The 25,143-nt window shown below is 34.8% G+C and overlaps 3 protein-coding genes across 5 annotated transcripts in view; 1 reads left to right on the top strand and 2 right to left on the bottom strand.

The window, feature by feature from the left end:
- Nucleotides 1-1,621: 1,621 nt before the first annotated feature.
- LOC131789375 (protein NEDD1) lies at nt 1,622-20,675 on the top strand. Of its 3 annotated transcripts, none has more exons than XM_059106475.2 (15): nt 1,622-1,854; nt 3,082-3,170; nt 3,346-3,462; nt 4,012-4,152; nt 7,108-7,337; nt 8,261-8,349; nt 9,221-9,324; nt 9,820-10,039; nt 10,934-11,044; nt 13,812-14,287; nt 14,945-15,050; nt 16,423-16,609; nt 16,955-17,021; nt 17,896-18,009; nt 18,714-20,675. In XM_059106475.2, exons 1-14 carry the CDS (start codon nt 1,725-1,727, stop codon nt 17,998-18,000), a joined length of 2,172 nt encoding a protein of 723 aa, XP_058962458.2. In that variant the 5' UTR covers nt 1,622-1,724; the 3' UTR covers nt 18,001-18,009; nt 18,714-20,675. The 3 variants fall into 3 exon arrangements, with proteins under 3 accessions (XP_058962458.2, XP_058962459.2, XP_058962460.2); XM_059106476.2 differs by having other exon boundaries at nt 18,717-20,675; XM_059106477.2 differs by lacking the exons at nt 1,622-1,854; nt 3,082-3,170 and adding an exon at nt 1,894-2,194.
- Nucleotides 20,676-20,705: 30 nt separating this feature from the next.
- Nucleotides 20,706-23,128, bottom strand: LOC131789376 (uncharacterized). The gene has a single exon (XM_059106478.2). It carries the CDS (start codon nt 23,095-23,097, stop codon nt 21,919-21,921), a length of 1,179 nt encoding a protein of 392 aa, XP_058962461.2. The 5' UTR covers nt 23,098-23,128; the 3' UTR covers nt 20,706-21,918.
- Nucleotides 23,129-25,059: 1,931 nt separating this feature from the next.
- The window catches only part of LOC136276950 (histone acetyltransferase KAT7-like), a 12,391-nt gene continuing 12,307 nt past the window's right edge, over nt 25,060-25,143 (bottom strand). The window contains exon 14 of the mRNA XM_066158475.1: nt 25,060-25,143. This exon is cut by the window's right edge and continues 1,041 nt beyond it. The gene's annotated coding sequence lies outside the window, so the exon portion shown is untranslated.

Here is a 25,143-nt window from a genome sequence, read left to right on the forward strand (position 1 = left end):
AAAAAATTATCTGATCGAGGTCGAAATACGGAGGTGAATCAGCGATTTTAAGACAAAGAATAATACCTCTGGAATGACAATGAAGACCAAAAGTAGTGAACAATTTACAATTAGTTACAATTCAACCAACAGTTTCATTACAAGCAACCGTTTCTTTTTCAAATTATTTTATAAGGTTGGGCTAAGGAAAGTAACAATGAATTAGTATCATAATATGTGAATGTAAGCGTCATACGCATAAGATGTTATAAGACAGGTTAAGTTTTGTTTAGCTTGGCAATCGAAATAGTACTCAAGCTCTGAAAGAGGGAGGTAAAAAAAAAAAAAAAACTTCAAAACCTCAAACAAAATACAGCATTAAAAGTAAGTCTTTGTACTGGAAAGCCCAGTAGCCTTTTCCTCTTTGCTTAAAAAAAAAACCCTTTGTTTTGATTTGCCGCAAGGTTAATTGTCCACGGATAATTAAAATTTATTAATAGCTTTATTCAATAGCTGTATCAAAAGAGCGCCGCGTAAGCATTTAACCATCCAACTCTTGTTTTGAGCCGTTCAGTGGACATAATTATTCACTTAGACCTCGTTAAAATTCTGTTGTATTGTTTTATTTATTTATTAGCGCCTATGATCACTGATAATGCTTTATTAAAACCTCGAGATCGCGTCGCAGTCTTCCTGGAACCCTCATGGGACTGTTCGGCGAGGAGCGTTGTGCATTAAATCATCCTTTTGTCATTTCCCGTCTCAGATAATGTAATTAGAGCGGTTCAGTTAGACTCGCTTTCCTGTAGATGGAAAAAAATACCCGAGAGAGTATTCTTTAAAATGTGAAATATGTTTTTGTATCTAAAGCTTCTCATTAGTGTTCCAGGGCAGACGTAGTTGTGTCATTAGTGACCTCAGTAGACTCAGGAAATTGCGCGAAATCCTCGTGATCATCAGTTGTGATCGAGTGGACGTGATTGGATCAGGTCTGTTTTTCTCTCTCCTCTCTGAGATCAGTGTACAACAAACCTATTATCGACTTGCGAACTCAGTACTACTCAAGTTTCAGAATTTTTTGAAACTCGTCAAAACAGCTTCAAAATATATCCAAAACAGAACAGGTAGAGAAGACCAAGGAGCTTACGCTCGAAACAGCGTGAAAGTCGTTTTTTTTTTCATTGCTATACCCGGTGTCACAAAATTCAAACTACAACGGCTCTCAAGGAGCTTGAAGCGTATTTGCATCTCTGAGCTAAATCACCCATTACGAGGAAAACACGGTCACGTATTTACAACTCTGCTCCCTGTGTGTTGTTGAATGAACGGGTAAGTTCAGGGGCGTTGCAGTTATTAATCTTAAATTAAGAAATCTCCGCCAACTAGAGCGCCCAGTTTCCGTTTTTCAAGCACCCGCCACAACTCCTTTTTTCTGAATTTTGCCTCATGGTCACGCATCTGGCGCGACGATATCTATTCGGATCGTTTTTCATTTTTCCGCGCGAATCGAGTAAAGTGTGTCTAAATCTAGGGAACTATCAAGGACCATGGCACTATAGGTTCTGAGCCCAATAAATTGTTGGTCAGTGGATAAGAATATTGCGAAAAGTATCATGGGAAGGTGGGTGATTGCGAACAAAAAAATGGCGGTAATATTGTGCTTATGTCGGATGTCAATTACTTCTCGAAGCACAACATGTAAAAGTAGAACGGACTGAGCGAAGGAGGGGGTCAAAAAGGCTAGGATGACTACAAAGTTACGACTTGCGTCGTCTGGAGGCGATGTAAAGATTTGGGACATGCCAGAATTGAACATAGCGAAAGCCTTCAGCCCTCACTCTCAACCTGTGGGTTCGTTGTGTTGGAGCCCCAACAGTATCTTTTGCTTTATATCATAGTGTGTTTTATTCGTCTAGACAATCCTATCTCGTTAAATGATATGTTTTACATTTGTCAGTATTCTCTTCATGTATTTATTCAAGCTTGCGGTATGAAATGGCCTCAATTAATGATTGTTTTCGATTAAAGAATCTTTAGGGCAGTGGATACTTTTAATTATTTGAATTGCTAATATTGTAGTTGGAGTCCGTGCGATATTTACACTTAAAGATGATGCCACAGAAGGGTTCGCCAAGGCTATGGAAAACTAAGAAGGAACCAGATTATGGGTGTGGGCATAAAGAGCCATGGAAAATGTTCTGAAAACTATTCTTCTGTGAGTGAAAAAAGAAAGAAGTACATTTCTGCTAATGATTATTTTTACTTAATCTTGAGACCAAACTTTCAATCCAAAGTAATCATGAACATCAAAAAGTATTGGAAAAGGTCATAGAATCTTGTGATATCTTATAAATTAAAGTGTAGTAAATCTCTTTGAAGAGTAGGATCTTCTCTGTGAAGAAAAAAAAATCTTTGTTGTTACAAATGAGCCATTGTTGAACCAGATAACAGTCTCATTCCAACATCCTAAATTTTTGCTACTAAAGAGAGGTTTTAAATTGCTTAGAACAAAATGACTTGTTGGCTATTGTCCAGTGAGGGTAGAGTTGCATGTCGTATGGAAGGTGCTTGGACACAAAAACAAAACTAAACAAGATACAGTGGAGTCTAAACCTTCCAAAGCCTCAGGAGGAGAGTTTTAAACTCAATGAATGGGAATTCCCTCTCTTTTGAACAAAGTGTAATAACATTACCAGTTCTTTCAATCTTGATAGGGTAGATGTTATTTATTAAATTTTTAAAATTTTTTTCTGATGAAGCAAGTGTAGCTTTGGGAGGGAAGGATTGCTCAAAGACTTTCTTGTTGGATGAAAAATTTCCTCCTCTCTGAGAATAAACATAGAAGGAAGTTATATAGGAATGACAATACTTACAAACTTATAACATAATGATAAGGTTCTGAATCAGTCCTGGAACAGTTTGCCAACACTCCTCCTACCCAAGAGTTTTTCTTAGCAGACTGTAATTGTCCCTAAGTGTGGTGGATGTTAGAAAATCTTACATAATATATGAATCTTGGCATTGGTTATTAGAATACCACTGTAGTTCTTTCTTTAGTTGATGTGGGAATTTTGTCGAACAGTGAATCCTTAACATTGTCAGATCAGTGTTTGGCTAGTGCTGCTAATGACAAAGTTGTTGTCACATATGTTAAGGGGGATGAGTATGATACTGCTGAAATTACTGCTGGGGTGAGTGCAATTACTTTAAGTTCGTGTTGCTTAACAATTCCTTGTTAAGGAAACCACTAACTCTCTTTTTGATAGATATTATCAAAGCTTTCTGTAACTATTTATATTTTTCATTAAGTTCTTACAAGAATTATGTCATGCTCATTTGCTTTATTATATTCTTTGAAAATTTCAGGAAGGAAACACTTGTGTGGCCTTTAATTCATCTTCTCGTTATTTGCTTACTGGTGGAAATAGTAAAACTCTTAATATTTGGGACATGAAAACAAAAAGTGTAAAGAAAACATATAAGGTAAGTCACAATATGAAGAGAAACCTCAATTACTTTGTGAGAAATTATTCATTTTTTAATAGATTACTTTGAATTCACATAAGGAAGTAAAATCGACTTCAATTTCAATATCTTCATGATGAAATTTCAAATTTAGAAAGCATCCCAACCTAAATTGTCTCTTCTGGGCTGAGATCATCAATATTTATAAAGAATACAAAAAAAGTGTGTCCACATGCTATTTACGCATAGGTTGGAAAGAATCAGAAATCTCATGAGTGAGCACAGCTGACAAGTGAGATACAAGGGTATTGTGTCTTGTGCCCTCCCTCATCTGATACTTTTGTCTATTTTCATCACCAGTTTGCTGGATAGTGTAGTGAAATTGTGACTAGTTTCTTATACTTTTAATTTGTTTGTCACTTTTGTAGCAGGTATACAATACCTTGTTAGTAATTATAGTAAACTGTTATCATGGTATTGTATAAACAATTGTAGTACGTGTATTTTTGGCTGGATTTGCCAATGAAATGGACACTAAAGTAAACTGGTACATAATTTATTTAACAGGATCACAAGGACATTGTGTCTTGTGTAGCTTTTAACTGGAATGACACATCTATTGCGTCAGGGTCAGTGAATGGAGACATACTTCTTCACAATGTTATGACAGGACAAGCCTCAGATCCTCTGAGATTAGCCAAAACACAGGTATGTAGTAGATGTACCCTAGGATGTTTTTCTGTCATTTTTCATTGTACATGTATGGACTATTAGATTTAGGCTAAGAACTACTGTAGTTCTGTATTATTCCAATTTTTTGCCTTTCTGATACAACATTGGCTACTTCAGGGAATGTAAATAAAATAAAATATACCACTCTGCTTGATTTCAAAGCAATTTAGGTGATGTTATCATGCAATAGAACACTTGAGCCATGACAGGTCGTCTGTAAAAAAAACATCCCAACATTAGCATTGATGTCAAAACTATTGTACAGGAAAACCACCCTGTCAACTTATGATCAATTTAGGCATTTGAAAGTGTACACCCAAACTTAATCCTGGGGTAGAATGCATTGAACTTAGAGACCTTTTATTTTAAACTAGACTGTTCAGATCTTTTGTTTTCACTATTAGTCATAAGGATTTTCTTTGTTATTGTGTGTGAGCATCGCCACATTTGGAACTCATTGTCCCTATTTTTTTTCTAATTATTTGTATCACCTACATTGCTTTTATATCATGCATAATGATCAGAATTGCTAAATAAAAAGAAATTCTGTAGCACAAGGGCCTCAGTCAAATCATCCATGTAATCAACATGCTACTGAAGGACAACTTTAAACAAATATTGAATTTTTTACTTTTTTAAATTTCATATTTGATTTGAAATGTCTTTTGGCCAAGAATCATAGTTACTGGTTGTCTAGAAAATTAAAATGAAACTATTATCACAGAAAAAAGTACATGAAGTTTGGAAAGGAATGCACCTGCATATCAACATGTGTTGCACTTATTCAAGTTTCTGTGTTCAATTTGTCTCTTAGGTTGACCCACCCCCTCTCAATATTGAAGTATCACAAGATAATTAGAGTGGCACTTCAATAAATTTTTTGATGAAAGAAATTTCCTTGTTTTTCTTATCCTAACAGTAAAAGAATAGTTGCAATCGAATAAACCCTCACAATTCTACAAGCAGTCAAAGCTAACTTTTTTATGTTCACAATGGCACATCTTGCATCTTGGGTCAGGCAAGGTTGTTATGTCATCCCAGGAACCATGCCACAAGGCTGTAATGCCAAGACAGGAAATACTTTTGGGAATTTCACTTTCTTTAAACATCAAAGACTTTCCATAAAGCCAAGTCATATAAAGACTCAAACTCGCACAATGACAATATGACTCTGAAGTATTCAAACCTTCTAATATATTGGAATTTGACACAGATAGAGAAAATCAATTGTGTGCCCAAATCAAAGGCTTGATATAATCATTGGAACGTGGACACAACTGAGAAAAAACTCTATTGGACTCTTACAAGCTCATCTCAAGAAGGGCACATGCCCAAAAAGTCTAAGATACAATGCAAGTGTGAACATTGCATTTGAGAAAGATTTTAAATCAGATATCTAAGCATGATGAAGAAGTAGAGCATGACCTTGCAGGAGTACTGGTGAAATTTCACCACAGATGCAGTGAGAGACAATTACAACAAAGCTCAGAAACCTAGCAAAAGCAAAAACTAGAAAGATAGATGTAGTAGAACTTTCAAAGAACACAGAATTAGTGGCCATAGATTCAAGCCATTTAGAAGCAAGTGAGGTAAATAAATTAGCCTTGGAGGCAAAAGCTAAAATGAACAAAGGTAACAAGCTTCTTGTAAATTTAGGAACATCAGCAGGCAATAGAGAAACTGAATCTCATACTTGTACATTCACTGCCTCCTTAGAAATGAACAGTAAGAGTGAAACATAACCCAAATAAAATAAAAGCAGCTGAAGACTGCACAAAGAAAAAAAACCCAAACAAACAAACAAAAAAACAAAAAAGCAAGAGACAAAGGTCAAAGGATTAAAGCATGAGTCACACAAACAGCACACCGAGAACCTGTCATATAAAACAACAGATGAACAAATTCACAGCTGGTAAATCTGCCTCAGAAAAAGTGAGCATAGTTGAGAGATTCACAGGGAATTGATCCTTGACACACAGACACATTACAGAGAGATGGTGATCCACCAATACATACTTTTTTTTTTTTTTGCATTATCCTTCAGGCAAAATGATTTGTTATAGGAGAAGTGTTAGGCTTCCTAAGAACAAATTTTTCATGCTCTACATTTGCAAAGACATTTAGATTGTAAAAATACACTTTGAGAATAGAGGACACCTAGATGAAATTTTAGAGAAATGTATTTCTGAAGTTTATTCTACTGGGAGAGAAAAGGCACTCAAAAACAAAGAAAATGTAGGTTGTAGTGTGTGTTGGGTTGTAGTGTGACTGCTTTCTAACTAAATGATGTGAATAATGTTGAATTGGTTCTTGCGATGATGTCATAAGCCAACCCACCCCATTTCCCCTATTTCTCGGTCATAAACATGATTAAGGCCAATTTTTTGGGTCTTTGAATACTTATTTAAAAAAAAAAAGCTAATTAAAATAGATGCAACATTAATTGTTTTGGACTTTGTTATCAGTAAGACAAGGAATAAATTTTGGTGGGAAAAAAATTTGGGGGGTTAGTTGCAGTTTCAGTCCTAATTTAAAACATTTCTGTGTTGTGCAATATTATATCAGGGCATGGGAGCGGGAAAAGAAGCAAAACAAGTGTTTCCAGCAGTACATTTATCCTACCAAAACCTTAGACATTGGCCATATATTTAGATTATTGTGATTTATGTGGTAGTGGTCTTTTGTGATTTTAAAGTGGTAGTTGTTTTGATCCATAGTGTACCTTTATAGCTGAAACTCTCAAACATGGTTATTTTATCCTTTTAGTTCTTTTTTGTAATGTTAGCTCAGGAGTATCCATCTAAAGGAGCTTGAAATGTCTAATAAAGATAACAGAATTGTAACACTCAGAGCAGAGCAATGGTTAAACTGCAGTTTCTTATGAGCTGACAAAAGGAAGTACATGATGGAAATGAATTTTTTTCTTTACAGGCAGTGCGAGATATTCAGTTTTCACACTTCAAAAAGAGTTTATTGGGTGCTGTTAGTGACGATGGAGCTCTTAATCTTTGGGATTCTAACACAAAAAAACTATCAACATCATTTGCCTCTGATCACAAAGGACCTGCAACAGGATTAAGTTTCTCACCCATGAATGATATGCTTCTGTGTAGTGTGGGACTCGACAAAAGAATTGTGTTCTATGATGTTCAGCAGAAAAAGTAATGTAGTACTATTACACCATTATCATGTTGTAATAAATAATAGATAAACCCTTTGGATCATAAGCAACCCAAAATTAATCGTTCCATTTTATCTGATGCAGTACATGTATATATGCATCACTACATACACTAGTATCTTCTCTTTTTGTTTTGTTTTTTTTTGTTTGCTTGCTTTTTCTAACATTAATACTACGTTTTTTCCCTGTAATTTTATTTGGTGGCCTTTTCAACACCTTAGAAATAATGTTTGTTATTTTTGATAAACCTCCTTTGGTGATTATATATTCTTTAATAACTAAAATTCAGTTGTTACAGTTTTTTGATGTTAATCCTCAATGAAGCCCTTCCTTCTAGAACTTCAAGCTTCTAGTGAGCCACTTCCCTTAACAAACTTCCGAAACAAAATGTCACATGAGATAATGATGCTATGCAAAGGGCTCTGTTGTAGTTTAAAATTAATCTCGGGTCAGAATGATTAAAACTAGTTTCAATTGATATAATTTTTTTCTTTTGCTAGTTACATTTCAGTCTTTTTAAGAAGTAAAAATGGAAATCAGACTAGTTTGAGATCACTTTGAGCTGATATCTTGTTAAACTACAGTGTATATAACAGTTGGATTGTATTGCAATACATTTAGGCCAAGCAACCAACAGTTTAGTTCAAATTGTCCTTTTATCTTACTGTTGCTATTTATTTTCTCTTTGTTTTAAATAGTGTAAGTCAACACCTCATACCCTTTGTAAAAACCCATCCATTAAACAGATGTCCACTTAATTCTAACCCTAGCTTGGATAACTATCGTGAACTACCACATGTACATGTAGGTGGTTCATACATGCCTTCTTTTATTTCATTACACCTGAAAAGGAAGACAAGGTTTGTTTCCACTGTCATTCATTTTTTTGCTGTTTCTTCAAAGGTCAGTTAAAGTTATGATGGCAGAATCTCCCCTGACATCTGTTGATTTTATGTCTGATGGAGGAACATTGGCAGTTGGTTCAACTAGAGGTATAGTTGTGTTTGTCCATTGTTTTGTTTTTGTTTTTGTTTTTGTGAGTCACATGTATTTACTTTCCTTTTTTGGCTCATATTAACACTTTAACTCCCAAAGGTAATGAAGTGGTATCTTTTCCCTTTAAAATCTGTTCATTATCCAGCAAACAGGTGATCAGAATACTCAAATTTGTCTGGTAGAAAATGTTATCTCAATCTAACACCAAATTCTTGTAACTGATGTACAAGGAAATGTTAGCAGCTAGATGTCAGAATTAACAATCAGATTCTGGGAGTGAAAGGGTTATTAACACATTGAAAACTTCAGAATGATCTTAATTCTTTGGTCTTTTCTCTAAAAGTACTGCAATGAAACTTTGTTAAATTAATACAAGCTATTATCTAATGATTAGAGGAGACAAAATCAGGATAACTATAGAAGAAAATGACAATCTATCCAAAGCTGTTTGGCATTGATGTAAATTTCCTTAGCCTTTGTTTAACAGTGGCAGTAAGAAAACCTTAGTTCATGTAACATATCTCAGTTTACTACATAACATCCACTTTGTGTAGTTATAGTACAGTGGGCTTAAGATACTTTCCATAGCAAGAATGAAAAATTTTTAATTTTTTTGTTTTGTTTTGTCTTGTCTTTGTTTTTGCTTTGGTTATACTTGCAAGGGCTTTTGTTTTTGGTTATGCTTGCAAGGGCTAGGACTATTTGGAGCCAAATAACCATTATGTACACTCCATTTAGTCAAAGCTTAAGGTAATCATAGTAACTTGCCTGTAGTTTTGTCAATACTAGTGTGGTTACACAGTAAGTTGTAAAAAAAGATAAAGGTCAACCTTAAGATTTGATCCTAACTTGTTTTGGAATCTGTAGGTAAAATCTACATCTATGACTTGCGTAGCGGATCCAGTCCAGTCAACACAAGAGTGGCACACAAAACATCTGTTCAATCACTTTCATTCCAGTCATCGACAAAGGTTAGGAAAGTTAAGCCTGTCTTTACCCAGCCCTGGTTTTGTATTTTTCAACTCTAAGGACAAATCAGCATTTCACTTAAACTATAATTAACTGTTTGAGTGACTTTTTAATTGGAGGGTGAATCAAAAAAATAAATTCCTCTGAACTCAGTTTGGTTAGAACCTCTTCTTCTGGTCCTGGTAGTCCTTAAAGAAGATTTTATGGAAATATCTGTTTGAGAAATGGTGTAGGTTGAAATACTTGTTATGGCAAAATAATCAGTAAAGGCCTTTTAAGAATATAGAAGAGAAGAGGAAGTGAGGTGTTTTGAAGAAATAGGGTGCTCAATGGAATATTCTGTTGGCTGACAAGTTTACATGGATGGAGGTAAAGCTAGGCTGGGGATAAAACTGGGCAGGTGTTAGTAGCTGGAGTGAGAAAGCCTAAAATTGCTGCAAATATGGTTGTGGCTGACTGTTGCTAACAAATAATGCCTTGCCTCTGTCTACCTACAGGTTAATAGTTTAGGAAATAGCAAAAGCTCAAAACCTGTGACTTCAAATACTAAACCTACACCAAATCCAGTGCCAACAGAAGCACAGCCTGCTTCAACAAGCATTGTACCAACCATTACAGCTGTCAATGTACCAGATCACACTTCACACACTCCACTATCAAAACAAAATGGAATTAAAAATGAAGAATCAGAGGATTTATTCTCACCTTTAAGAGAAGGTTTGTACATCAGTGTTTCAAGAGCCAATAAGAAGCAAATTGAAGGCAGATATTTTTTACCTAATGCAGTGACTAAGAAAAAATTCTTTGTATGGTTTTCTACCACTATTTAATCAACTATCAGTGAAATGCCAAATGAAAGTGTGAGTTATTCACTGGGTGAGAAGTCCACCTTGGAAATACTTGGGCATTGTTGGTCTGCCAGGAAGTAACCCAACCAGTTACATGATTTTTTTTCCAGCAAAATTTTAATTGTTCTTTGATGATGGGTTGGGTACATAAAAAATTGTACACAATTATTCTATTAGTGAATCACTCTCATATTTGAGTCTTAAAAAGGGTTAAAATTGCAGAGTCTTTTGATAAGTTAGCCAATTCTTTGCTTTTAGATCTGCTGCTCTTGTCCTTGTTCTTTTCCTAAGGTTAAAAGGTCTCTCTCAGCAGTTTTATGTTTACTAAGCTAGTTTTCAGAATTTTACCCTGAGTTGAAAAAATTCTTGTACTGATTCTACAAAAGTTTATGTTACCTAAAGGATTTCTTGACCAGTAGTTGAAGGATCATTAAGCTTATCTATCTTACCCTTTTACCCATAAGAGTGACTAGCATCTTTTTTCTCCTTAAACAATATCACCCCTGAATCAAACATAAAGGTTACAAGAATAAAGGAAATGATGACCTATGAGAGAAGCTCTGGATTGTTAAACAAATTCTTCTTGTCAGAATCTTAGGAAATGTATAGGGAACAGTATGGGGAATATGCACACTAATTTTAGGAAATAAAGGGTTAATACATATACAATGTAGATGAATTAGCAAAGAAGAAGCAGTCATTTAACACCTTTCTCTATCACCATTGTTTCAAAAGTTAATACTTCTTTATTTCTTTTTATTAGTCAAAACAGCAGCTGTAGAGGCTCCCAGTAGGCAAACTAATGAGCCACCCCTCCCTGGTTCAGGAGAGGCATCTCCTTCATACAACTTAAAAGAAAACAATCCACCAGATGGTAAGATGCATGTGTTTCTTTGTGCATAGTTTTCTTAGTAGTGACCTATCATTAGGCAAAATGTTGAAGAATAATTATTATTTATTGAGTATCATGAAGCGAAATTGAACAATGTTATACTTGATTTCATAATTCAAGTTTGAATTTATGACAAAAATTTCACAACCTTGATGTTACTTTATTTCTGGAAGATTGCAAGTACTGTCAGTCTATCAATTGTCTTTCATGTTGTTTACCAATTATATGAAGGTGCTTTTAATACATGTTAGGAATTCATTATAGAAAATGACTTGCCTTGAGAGAATGGTGTGAGGTAATGACCAATGAATGTAGATGATTTGGTCCAGCAGACTTATGGAATAAAGGCAAAATTAAAGTAATGATTATTTGTTATTAAAAAATACATCAGTGGGAATGGGTAATTTTTACTCCCCTGGAAAAGGAAGGGCTAAATGTTTTTAAACAGAGGTTTGTTTTGAAGCATGAAATATAGTTTGGAGCAGGTCCTTGTAACTGCAATTTTGTGGTTAGACTGTAATTGTATGCTAAGAAAATCAATAATTTATTGGTAGGTTGATACCTGATGAACAATCATCTTTGTTGTATAGAAATGCTCTCAGTTCAGTTCCAAAACTCTTCTAGCTAAAGCACATGGTAAAATTCATTGAAAGAAAAGTTGAAAGATCAGGGTTTAAAATTTTTGTTTGAAAATGTATAATTTAGATCAATACCATATTATCAATGACAAAGGAAGATAAGATACAATTCTTATATTTTGGGCCCTTTTCTTGCTATGGAATATTTAGTTTAAGATTGCAGTCATTACATATTTTAAGCAAAAAAACTTCTTAAAATAAACATTTCCAAAGTAAAACTATGTCTATTCAGTGGTTCAATCAGTGCAATGGTAATTTTTACTGATGAATGATGTGTGCTCGTTGGGACATTTTCCCAAGAAAAGATTCTTCAGCTTACATGGAAATACATTTTACCACCTATTTACTGTATACACTATGTTAGTCTGCAAGGAGAGGCCCTCACCTCATTGTAATGGAGACTTCAATATAACAAGCTCCTTACAGTAATTTCACACATGGTATATTTCAGTAATAATATTATTTCAGTGGTCACAGGTGGCATTTTTGTTTCTATCTTTTGACAATTGTTATATCTTCTCCATATTTAAAGCAACTTTATTAAAATTTTTATGACCAAAGAGAAACAGTTATAGCAAAGAAGATTCTTTGCATCTAGAGTTACTCTCTCTGGGTGGGAGAGCTGTGCTTAGTAAATTGTTTTCAAACTGAATTATTTTAACAAATAATGATTAGAGTTTCACAAGGTGATGATTTATCATGAATTTGTTATAAGGTAAGAACAATGTTGTAAGTCTGAAATGATATATTAAATATTAAATTATTTTACATTGAATTTCATTGTAAAAATAAGGCCATTTGTCTAAATTATGGAAAATCATCGTAAAATCAATTTCTTTATCATTAACAGATCTATGTTTCTCTCTAAACTGTTTTGTAAAACTCCATTGCTTGTCATGGGTGTATTTAATACTATCTGCAGGGGCTTTGCCCTTGCAGAGATGTCCAGGGGAGTAAGGGTAGCTTGGGGGCATCTCTCATGTTGAGATTTTCTCAGGCAATTCTTAATACTAAACTGAAAACCAAGCAATACAAACAAAGATGAACAGAAAACACAGGTCCATTGATGTATACTTCAGACCCTATTCAGGTTTATTCTGTTCCCTTTTCTCCTACAAGAGGGTATATAATAACTTTGATAAGTTTTCTTAAATTTTGCAGTTTACAACACTAATGCAACAACATGTTGCTTATAAAGAAATTTTGTATTGACTGGATTGTTAAAAAATAGTTTTATTCTGTTAGAGAATGAAGTGAGGGGGAAGCAGTTTTTTTATTCCTAAATATAGAAGATTCCCCTAACCCAGAGGTTTACTGTCGCTTTCTGGAGTTTTCTTTTTTAACTTTTAGTGATAGAGAAATATTGCCATGGCATTTTTTCTTGAATTTAGAAGTACATAAAATTCACCTAATTATCAGTCACCTGCAAGTTTAAGAAAATAAGTTTAGGTTGAGACTCTATTTTCAACTAAATTCAAATCATTTTGCCTGCTTAAGGTGAAACCGTCTACCATAGTTAAGCAAGAAAGTTTGAGATGCTTGCAGTATTTTGCAAAGATCATCAAAAAGGTGTAACATCTACTTCCCAATTGGACTTCACTTGTAAATTAACACCAGTACCTACATATGTCCTATCACAATGTCATTTGAATCTCAGTCTATAAATCTGTAGAGATTACATGGATTTTTCCGGGAAAGAGTAATGGTAAAGGACAGTCAAATTGTGAAATTGAATATGTAGCATATCTTGTCTCAGTGTTTTGCTTAGATGCTTCTCATTTGTTCATGAATGTTTCTTGTGAAAGAAACAGAAATGGACAAAACCTGCGAGCTTTTTTATTTGTTTCTGATATTTCAAGATGTATAGGATTAAAGTTTGGCATACTATTTTATAATCATTAAAAAAAAAAACTTACCCAGTGGAAACTACAGCTCTGTCTGAGGCTTTTGTGTATTCTTAGTTGTTGTTTAGCCCTTGTTTATATTGTTTGCAGTGTTATGGGGCAATCTCTGAGTTGATGCTAAATAATTATTTCAATCTTTAATTTGATTACTCAGTAGTGATTGTGGAACAGTGTGAGTTTAAATTCATCAACTGATTTCTGTTATAGGATCAGGAATATTTTCTCCAATTGGGAGCAATCTGTCTTCCCTGTCAACCAGACAGTTGCATCACCCTGCTGAAGTGACAGCCACAACAAAAAACAGTTTACGTCAAGATTTAAACTCACCAAGAACACTTGCAGTAACCACAGCAAATGAAGCAACAGCTTCAACTGTTCAAAGTAACCGATCACCTGGTGCCAGAGCCCACACTGACGCGAGCACTGGTCAGGATCTGGTGGGTGACAGTAGAACCAAATCCTCATCAGATGCTGTTTTCAGTGGGAATCTGTCACCCAGTATTACTAGGGCCCAGTTTGGGAGAAATCAGAGAAAACGTTTTTCTGGAGAATATGCTGATTCACAGGTTACTAAAGGGAGCCTACATGCTGAGGCAGATGTACAGCAACCAATCAGTATCTCACCCTCTGGATCTCTCAGAAGTGAAAATTTAGTTGCACAACTAGAAAGCAGTGGGCAAAAGGTATTTTGTCATTTTCTTTGATAAATAAATACAAGTAACCTGAACACAAGCTGAGTGGTTCATTCTCTAACGATAATTGTTCCTCCTCTTCCTGAATGGAATGTCTGTCCATTTCAAGCTTTATATACCTCCATGGTTTCACCACATTCCTGGACAATTTGTTAAGGCCTATTTGTTCTCCAGGCAAGGGAGATTCATTGTAAGGTTAAAGGTGTTTTGCCCAAGGGAAAAAAGACATACCCAGGGCTTGTCCCGGATTAGGAGGTCTTATAGGTAAAAACTGTTGCTATTAGATATAGGTTTTGTCAGATTGACCCTTGGTATTAAGTTGCATCATATTTGGTATCTGCATGCACAACAAAATGTCAGTTTTTACTCTAAATTCAACATCTCTTTCATTGCCTCCATTTTCTGCCTCCTTATTCAGCAAGAAACTTTCCAGGTCCTAGTACCTTTTACAGGTAACCTTTTGTGGAATGTAAATATATTACATTGACAGGAAGATAACAAGTAAATTAAAGCAATTAAGCAAACAATAATCAACAGTTGTTTGTAACTACATTTAGCTATCAATTAACCCATATATGAGATGAAATGTATTGACATTATCACTGCTTGATCATCAGTAACACTGTAATGTGTCTTAATGTTCTTCAGTCACCACTTGGATCTCCATCCAATCACAGAAGGTTAGCAGATGGTGGTTCAAGAATACGTGATCAGTCTGTTGGCCAAAGTACAGGACCTAAAGTACCAGAAACAGGTTATTAGACCATTGTAATTAATTGGCAAATATTTCAATAACAATATATGAAACAGTTATTTTTTATTTTAATTCTTGTCTCCACTTCGAGATAGAGGATTTTATTTTCTGGTAAGTTAATAAAGAGATAAAGTGGAATTTGTGATAAGAGGCACCATTTTCAGCTGTCACCATGTATTAAGTGGTTGGTTTTCAAAGTCCCAAAAATTTCTTTCACTTAAGTACTGTAATTTTCACCTCTATAAAGTGTTCTCTTCTGTAAGCAGCCTTGGTCACCCTTAACTGAGTCGTAATGGCCTGCTTGTCTTCCACCTGTATTAATAAACAGTCACTTTATGTGGAACCAGCCTAATTATAACTATGAATAATCTCTGATATCAAAATTATTCCATGTTTATCTCCTGAGATAAATGCTAGCACTTTGAATTCAAATGTTCTCAATGCATAATAGATTATCTTTCTTCTTGATACTATGAGGAAAAAATGGTGTCTTTATAGTGTTTGACCTCTGCTCTGTGAAGGCTTTATTTGGTATCCAGTCAAGTCACCAACAGTTCAACTCGTCAATGTATAAAATTGAGTAGAGACATCGGCAAGTTGGTCTTTAATCCAGTACAACTTATTAGAAGTTAAACATATAGAAAAGTAAAAGATTGTCAGTAAAAAAACAATTTTTTTCTTCCAACAAAGTTTATAAGGATCCCATAGTGAATAAAGCAAGGTAAACATCACCAATGACTGTGAAATCTTCAGATGCAAATGAGTTATTGTGTGACAACAATGCTGTAAAGAATCATCATGTCAAACTTTAATAGAAAATTCTTTTTACTTCCAACAAAGTTTATAAGGATCTCAAGGCAAATAAAGCCTTGTACTCTTTATAAATACTTATTTAGTATAGTTTTTTAATAAAGATCTTGTCAAGAAAGTCAAGTTTTTTTTTTAAAAAATCTGAGCAATTGACATGATGATTCTTTACAATGTTGTTGTCACACAATAACTCATTCGTGTCTAAAGCTTTTTTGGTTATTAGAGATCCTTAAAAACTTGGAAGAAAAAGTTTGTTTTTTTACGAAAGATCTTTTACTTTTCTTTATGTTTAACTTCTAATAAGTTGTACTGGATTGAAGACCAACCCGCTTATGTCTCTACTCGATTTTATATGTTGGCAAGTTAGCGTTGGCTAGTTGAACTGTCAGCAACTTGACTGTAATTCCTTAATTTAGCTGTTAACCTGTGTTAAGCAGACACCCTGCCATTCAACTGTAGTTTTCAATTTTAACTGAGTTTTAACTCAATAGAAAGGAGATCTTGATTAGTAGTTTCAATTGTAATAAACGTTTTTTTTTTTTGTTTGTCAAATCTTTTTCAGTGTCACCTGGTGAGAGTTTAATATTTGATAATGTAAATCGTAGTCCAGATCCTTTACCAAGTGGAGCTGTTGGTATGGCAACTACAATTACTGATGTGGGTGCAATTGGTGCCAGTAATGCAGGCTTATTACCATTTCAAGTACAATTTATTAAGAACCTGATTGATGAATCACTGGATGAGTTCAGGTATAAAATTTGATTGAATTTGTGATTCATATGGAAACATTTTTTTTTGTTGGAGGGGGGGGGGGATGACATTTCCTTACTGTGGAGCTACCTATTCCCCCAGCAACTGCCAATGGGAAAAGTTATTTAAACCACAGCAATGTCATGGAAAAATATTTTTTGCTGTCAGTTGAAAAATCTCTTGTGGAGTTGTCAATAAATTTAAGTACATAGGATATTTATAAATTGAATTTGATTTTTCTCATGAGGTTCATTTACCTTGCAATGTTTATTTTATTTATTATCATTATTTAACTATTAGTTTTGTTTACTTTTAGTTCAACATATTTTTCTTTGTATTGGTAGGGTTGCATTACACAGGGACATTGTTAATGTACAGGTTGAAATGCTGAGACAGTTTCAAATACAGAAAGTAAGTCTGGTCTTTTTGAAAACCACTAGAAAAGGAACTTGTAATGTTAGCTTTAATTTTAGGTAAGCTACGTGTGCATGGATGGTTGAAAATGCAAAGGAAGAAGAATTGGTGATAAATTATGATCCTGCCTGAAACAATCCTTGTTTTCTTTACAAAGAATTGTATTATAAATATATTTTGCTCTTTCTTAAAATGTAAAACTATTGCTACAGCAATCTAGCTCTTATAGCTTTAAACTGGATCTGAATTTAAGTCAGGGCTCTAAGCTCAAATGTTTTCAAAGTTTCCATTTGGTGACCTAAAATCATCAAAAGGTAACTAAAAATGAAACTTTTTCTGGAAAAAAGAAAACACGAGCTGGCAATATTTTTATGTTAATCAGGTATTCTCAAAGCTTGGCACTAGAGAAACCAAAGGGAGAGAGAAAAATTTTCAAAAAGAAAACATTGGAGCTCTCATTATATTTTATGCAAATTTTATTCATACTGTCACCTGAGACCATAGGCACAAATAATAAACACATTAGAGTTTGCTACATTGCAACTTAACATTGGTTGTCATATTGGTGACTTAGTTTAATTGCCAAAAAAGTGGCAGCCAAAATAGTGACAGCTTGAAGCTGTCATAGGTGGTTCTTCTCAGCTCTAAACCTTTTCATAAGGATAAAACAAAGGATTGAAGCCTTCTAAAGCAAAGCAGTAGTATAGTGCATAATCTGGAAATATAAGACACAACTCATGTCTAAAACACAGTTAGACAGATTGAGAGTGATTTCATAGTTACTGTTACATTTCCTTCATACAAATAGGTGAACTAGTGAAGCTATAGTAACAGCTCTATAGTAACAGCTTTGCTAATTTTTTTTTAACAGAATGAATTAAAAGGGATGCTAGAAAAGTATTCAGTCAATGAAGCCTTGATCTCTGAGATTGAAAGATTAAAAGAAGAGAACAATAGACTTAAATCCAAATATTGAGACTGTTGGGTAAGTTCTTTTTATCTTTTTCAGCAGTAACTGTTTTCATCAAAAGTCATCACCATTGATTTATTTGGTCACTATGTTTTTTTTTTTTTAACTAATTATTTTAAAGATAACATGCATTCAGAGAGCTCCTTGAACAAACTGAAGCACCATTGTTTGTATCTTTGATTATCATGAACTTTCACAATCATCATTTTCAAATGGTCAAATCAAAGGTACATATGGGTTCATCATTAGTCACCAGTAGTGTAACTACTTTCAGTTTCCCTGTGGTTTTTGTAAATGCCTTCCTCAAACCACTAGTGGTTATGGTCAAATCAAAGTTGTGTGTGTTCTTTCAAAGTTCCTAGGAGTGCACCTAACTTTCAATATCTGCAGTTTGATAAATGCCATCCTCAAGGTACTATTGGTGATTATTTAAAATATACCTTTAAAAAAAAATGTTTACATTTGGTAGTTGCTTCAACAGGTAGAAAAATTGTCTGAAGTTAATTGCATTTATCAGAACACCAATTACTAGATTGTGTATGAAATTCAAATGATGAGAATCCATCAATTTAGTGTTTATCATTGACCCACATTATTACTGGTATCAGTAGTTCTTTCCAATCTTATATTTCTAATTCCCTCTAAAATATCATCATACATGAAGTATGAAATAATGGAACTGTTAATGACAATCAATTTATTGTTTTCTTGATCAACAGCAGCTGTTCCTTTTACACACAGTAGATTGAGAGATACAGTACAGACACGACTGACAGAGATATGCATTGAATATATATCACATAAAATTCCATGTTTGTTGTTGTAGTTTTACAGTTTTAAGAAACAATGATAATCAAATGGCTTTCATTTAATGATTGGCTAGCAAGAATTATCACATCAGGGTTTTAGGTGACTTGGCAAGCATAGTGGAATTCATACAAAATGAAACCTACCAAGGAAATGCACAGTTAGTTTGTATCCACTTGAAAGAGTTTTCTATTTATTTATTTATTTCCTTTTTGTACATTCTTGCATGCTTGCCCAGCTGACTTTTTATTAATTATATCCAAAATGATGTAAATTCTCTTAGACCTGTGATTACTTTTTTAAGAACAACTGGTTAAAAAGGAATGATTGGTGTTGCTTTTGTTTTGTGGGCCAAGTATGTGCCAGTAACCCTTAAAGTGCCACTAACTCCAAAAATGTTTTTGAACAAAATAAATCTCCTTGTCCTGTGGATAGCAAAGTCGCATCTATTCAAGGGTTTTTTTTCTATGAATTTTTAAAGATCCTGAAATTGGCCTCCTTGATAACGACTGAGAATTAGGGGAGTTGGGACAGGTTGACTTAAGACATCATCCCAAGAACCTATTTGACATCATTCACATCATTTAGTAAGAAAGCAGTCACACAACAACCTAGGAAAGAACCCTAGAAGTATGCAGGGTGGCTCCATTCGACCTTGTTCATTTAGCTTTTGATTCTTGAGCTAATTTTTTGACATCACTTGCTTTTAAATGGATTGAATCTGTGGTCAATGACACTATGTTCCTTGAAACTTGTATTACATTTGGCTTTCTAGTGTTTGCTTACTCTAATGAGGCTTAATGCAATTGCAAAAATTCTTTCACTGTGATGATCAGTAAAACAAGGAAATGTATTTTATCAAAGAAATTTTTTGGGGGTTAGTGGCAATTGAATATTGTACTTTAGACTTACAATGAAAATCTGATTGGTCTAGGGCAATCAATCAATCAATTTACAATAGCTACTGAAGTTGACAAGATAAATACAAGATCTGCAGCTGATATTGCATTTATCATGTTGAGATCAAAGTGTGCTTAGTCTCCAAGCCCATCATCCATATAGTGTTCTCAAACTTTTGCAGCCTGAGAGAGGACCTCAAAACTACTTCTTTTGTAGATTGTTTTTTACATGTGTGAAAAAACAAACATTTAATATGACAAAAAAAACCTTTAGTATGATGTGATGAATTCTCAAGCCTTGTGTCTGTCTTTTTTTTTGCCCTAGCCTTTGGCTTCAGTAGACAAGTCAGACCTTGGTTTTTATAATTTAGGATATCATGCCCAGCCTCATCCACTAATTGCTTATTATTTTGTGCATAAGAAATCGGTAGTGCAAGCTATATTTCATCCATCATAATGTTTGTAAATGCATGTTACAAAATAAATTACAGAGGTCAAATATTTTCTAGTACCAGTAAACATAACTGAAATAATCTGTGCACATTTTACTAAACAGAAAGGGTTTTCTACATTTCAGCTCATTTGAAGAATCAATTGAGGATTGTAGTGATAGCTGTAATCTTTGCTGATGTGTTAATGATTGACCTTTTTCTGATTTGGAGGGGGGGAGTAATTTTTTGTGATAGCATTGAAGAATTTTGAAGATTGAAATATGTTTTGGCATGATTCATTCATTATAGGGAAAATTGTGAATGTGCAGAATCCTATTTGTAGATGTGGAACTTTAAATTGAGTTGTTAGAATATAGGAATGGTTCCTTTTCTGCCGTATGTTTATATTCTTAATCAAATGACAAGTTCAGCCATAGTCTAAAGAGACGAAAGAGTCGTAAATATTTAATAATTAAATAAGGCTGAGGAGTATTTTCTTAGGATTCAATGCATTGTGAATAAAAGATGGAACTCCAGTTTATTATCTTGCATCTTTCATCTCGATAAATTGATAAATAAATTTTAATTATTAAATTACTCAAGAAATGAAAGTATTTAAAATTCTCAAATGCATTTACAAAATAAAGCAATATGACTAAGACAGTAAGATAATGAACATGAGCATAAATCTTCTGGCATTTTATCACAAATGCTTCAATCTGATTGACTGCCTTACTTGCCATCTCATCTAACATAAGTAGAAAGTGTGGCCTTAGAGTGTGAATTTGAACAAAATAAAATGAAGACAATTTTGAAACAGCCAGTAGAATTTTCTCAAACAATATTAAATTATTATTTCTTGATATGCAGGATAGTTGATTTGGGTGTCGCCATGATTTATCAACCAGAGATCTTAAGCTCCTCATCTATTGTTTGTTAGGCTATGTGATAAAGAGCATGAAATAAATGAATCTCCAGTGTTGACAGAATTCCTTCCCTTTTATTCAAAAGGATATCCTCCCTTGAGGTAACAGTTTTCCTGCCTAAGTAATTGTTCAAGAAATTTTATTTTATTTACCTAGCCTAGGGGGTACTCCTTAATTACTCCAAAGGTTTCCATTCTTTGAGTCATTTCACTCTGAATTACCCGGTAAGTAAAAATTTTGACCATCATGGTCTTACTTGGGCTATGATTTCCAACAAAACCACATTGCCTAGAGAAACCTCTGCTGTTTATATTCAAAATGAATAACAGAAAAAAACTAAAATATTTCATTTGAGTTGTGTCTATTAGTGAATTTCACCAATGCTTGACTTCAGCACTGATAGAAAGCCCACAATAAAGCATAATGGATCTGCACACCAAGTGCAAATTTCAGAAGCTGAGTGTATAAACAGGTTTGATCTGAGAGTCCAGGTCTGACACTGAGCATGAAGAATTGCATGTTTTGCTCGAAAATGAGGTTAAGACTGTGAGAACCTAGTGGGTACAATGTAAACAAGGATTCCAAGGGGTGCCTTGCAAAAGGGCCAGATTTGATGGTTTCCAATTGTTCCACAGGCATTGCATTGAGTTAAAGGGGCTCTTGTTTCACTTGATAAAGCATTCCAAGTTGACAATATTTCATTCCTCATAACATTCTCATCTATAGCTAAGTCATAAGTCTTATCAAGAGACATGGATGCTTGTTTCATAGCCTTTCCCATAGGATTTCAGAAAGTTCTGCCAAGTGACAAGTGTCTGAGTTCAGCAGTTTTATGCATCATGGTCATTATATGGGTGAACCTTACTGAAGCTTTGGAATAACAAATGCTACAAATGATACGGCACCAGTCATAAGGGTCATAAGAATCTTCATTGTCAGATCTACAGTAATGCGAATTCCAAGGATTTTAAGACCCATGTCTGACTCACATAATGCCATATACTGGAATAACTGTATATCTTCAACAGGTAGATCTGCTGTCCAGGAGGTCACCTTTAACTGACATCGCTTTGAGGCTTGCACAACTATGCGATGAACCGCGGCTGCAACTACCGATGGGGGGTACAGTTTGACAACAATGCTTACCAAATCAAAAAGAACACCACCCGCATATTGCCAGAGTTTATAATTTTCACCAAATGAAGAACTGAAATAAGCAAAGCTAAAAGTGATCACATCTACCACATGGTATGCTAAAGCAAAAGAAATAACTATATTGAAATCTGCCTGTGTTGTTTCCAGTGAGGTTTGTAATTGATGGTGTTTTTTCAGAATTTCTGTTGGTTTTAATTCATGAGACTTCATTTGTTCTATAACAGTATCAATTTGTAAACTGTGAACATGGCAAACAAATCCATAAACGCTGAGCCACGTTGCCCACCAGCCTGTAGCATACACAACAACGGTTATGTAGACTGCATAGTGCCACAATTCAGAGAAGAAAGGAAGCCAGTGAATTATGAAAAATACGGCTCCAAGAGCCCATAGAGATGCAGACATTAAGGTATACCATCGAGCAATACGGTTTAACTTCTGCTGCCATTCATGTGAGACATTTTGTACGCTGTAAACGAGCTCCAAAAACTGGCCACGGTTAAAATAATAGACGGTGAAAATGAACGGACACAGCAAATTGAGGCATGTTGGAACACTGTTCATAATTTCACCCAGGTGAATCGTTTCCTTTTTAAAGCCGTAATGTATAAAATCCAAACACATAACAGCTGCAAGAGATCCTAACCACAAAAAGAACACAAATCCGCGATAAACCCGCCAGGCGAATTCAAATTTCACGTTGGAGGGCTTCCACATGCCGAGAATCTGTAATATGTAGTAACAAGGCCTAATCACATCCGATGAGCGTAGCCCAACATCCACGAAAGGTATCCTTTCCTCAAAAGAATTGTAAGAAGTACTTAATGACACGTCCCTGTGCCTCGAATTAATTTCTGCTCTTCTGCAAATCTCAGCTAAAGACATTCTGGAGTTATCACCTAACTCAAGTCTCAAAGTCTACAATATATTTATTACGCTTCAGTACGCTTCAGTTTCTCAAATATCGTTTAAACGATGTTACAAGAGGACAATGGGGGAGAGGGGTGGGTTGGGGTGATCTGGCCCACGGTTAAGATAAATCTCAGCTAAATAAGGAAGAGTTCAAGATGTTTCAATCACAGGTTACCACCAACTCCCCGCCCCTCTCCATTAGGTTTTATGAAGGTTTCCCTGATAAATTGCGTGCAGACATACAATGTCAGTGTAAAGTGCACAGCCTACGAACAAGACACAATGACCCGGTCAGGAATTAAACATGACTTTTGCGCAACAGCGTCTCCCACTGAGCTCTTATACTCTCTGAAAGTCCTGAAACACAAACGTGCACGCATATTTGGAGTGGAATAAAGAGTCAGTACAAACACACCAGGTCTTTTGGGCAGTGTACACTGATAAAACTTCTCAAAGTTATTAAGTAAACATAAGCGGGCAAATTCAAAGTCTAATGCATAAAAAATATGTACCGAGCAACACACGCAGAGTAAATCTTCATTAGTTGCGCAATCCTCTGTGAGTGCTTGCCTTTAAAAGGGAGAAAAGCTTAAAGACTAGAACGCGTTATTCAAGGCGTTGTCATCTCATTCTTTGAAGCTTCGAAAGGTATTCCATAGGCCAGGCAATTTTTTCTAACAGTGGATTTCTGTTTCGATATGCTCATTTCATGACACGTTTCTGCAGTCGGGTTAGAATTCAAATTTCGATCAGGTGCGAACAGATTTGTTTCCAATCCCTACACAGAATGGATCACAAAAAGAAAGAAGCTTCCAATTTTAAACGAATATATTGTCATAATATGGGGGAATGGGGGCTCTTAGAATATGCTCACCAGCTGAATTTTGGAACTCAACTGACTGGATAGAAATGGTGTGCGATTATTCACTTTGGTTAAGACAGATGCGATCCAGCAAATTATCTCATTAGAGTAGAGTATCGGTAAGTCTAGAGTAATTGTTGATGGGACAACTGTGATCGTCCAGATGAGGGAGTTCTTGCATAAAAACACTAGGTGACAATGACTGCTGTTTTGACAGTATCAAAAATAACAAAAGCTTACTCCCTTGGAAAGGAAAACACCCTCGATGACATTCCTGGATATATGAATGCGGGTGAAAATGATGAAGCATGGTATTCGAACTTAGAAATTTTACATGTAATTTTTTTTTAACCTTAAAACAGTCAGCAGCTTTTCAGATAATTTCATGCAAAAGACTTATTCGTGTAACGATAACACTGAGTTTCCATAATAAAAAAAAAATTGCGGTCAGGAATCTTGTTTTGTGCAATAAAGCAAGCGGTTGCTTCGGATCTGAATGACAAAAAGCTACAACTATTGTGCTTGAAGGGATGATTCGTGAAAACGGTTCTTAACTCATCCCATACAGGAACAGAAACTTTCGTCGTAAAATATCTGAGGGTTAAGACCCTGCTTTACTGAATATACGGTTTTTAAAGGACAAAAATCGGTAGCAGCAGAAGTGTGTTATATTGTAAAGTAAGAACTTCGTTATCTTGGAGTTAGGAATATAATTGGTATATGAATCTAAACCACAAGTATTCAGCTATAGTATGTAAAAATGATTTGATCATCTCCTTTTCTCCTAATGACCTTAATTTGCAGCCTCGGTCAAGCGGTATCTTCTATTACAAAAAAAAAATACTTTCTCAACAATTAAATTTTACTGGTCATACTTGCACCATGCTGAAATTGATTTTGATCAAAGCATACTTCTCATCGTGAATTCGGCGAGGAAAAAATTGTCTGTTACCATAATAGCCGGCTTTTTGGGTTATGGTGTTAAAAGCACTCTTGTTAAAACAATGATAATCTGTTTAACAATAAAGTATGCAATTACTTCAACATTAGTTGATCTCTGTACAGGAACTTCCCGGAGATTACCTTTCTCAAATTTTCGATCATTCAAGTTCATCAGTTATCCCTTCATCACGCGCAGAAAATATACTTAACGTCGA

Source organism: Pocillopora verrucosa, chromosome 11 (assembly GCF_036669915.1).
Source record: "Pocillopora verrucosa isolate sample1 chromosome 11, ASM3666991v2, whole genome shotgun sequence".
Lineage (NCBI taxonomy): Eukaryota > Metazoa > Cnidaria > Anthozoa > Scleractinia > Pocilloporidae > Pocillopora > Pocillopora verrucosa.

Bases quoted from the DNA above. Each gene is read 5' to 3' on its own strand.
- LOC131789375 (XM_059106475.2), top strand. From the start codon at position 1,725: ATGACTACAAAGTTACGACTTGCGTCGTCTGGAGGCGATGTAAAGATT. The intron at 14,288-14,944 runs GTATTTTGTCAT...AATGTTCTTCAG, and splicing joins TAGAAAGCAGTGGGCAAAAG to TCACCACTTGGATCTCCATC. The intron at 17,022-17,895 runs GTAAGTCTGGTC...TTTTTTTAACAG, and splicing joins GACAGTTTCAAATACAGAAA to AATGAATTAAAAGGGATGCT.
- LOC131789376 (XM_059106478.2), bottom strand. From the start codon at position 23,097: ATGTCTTTAGCTGAGATTTGCAGAAGAGCAGAAATTAATTCGAGGCAC.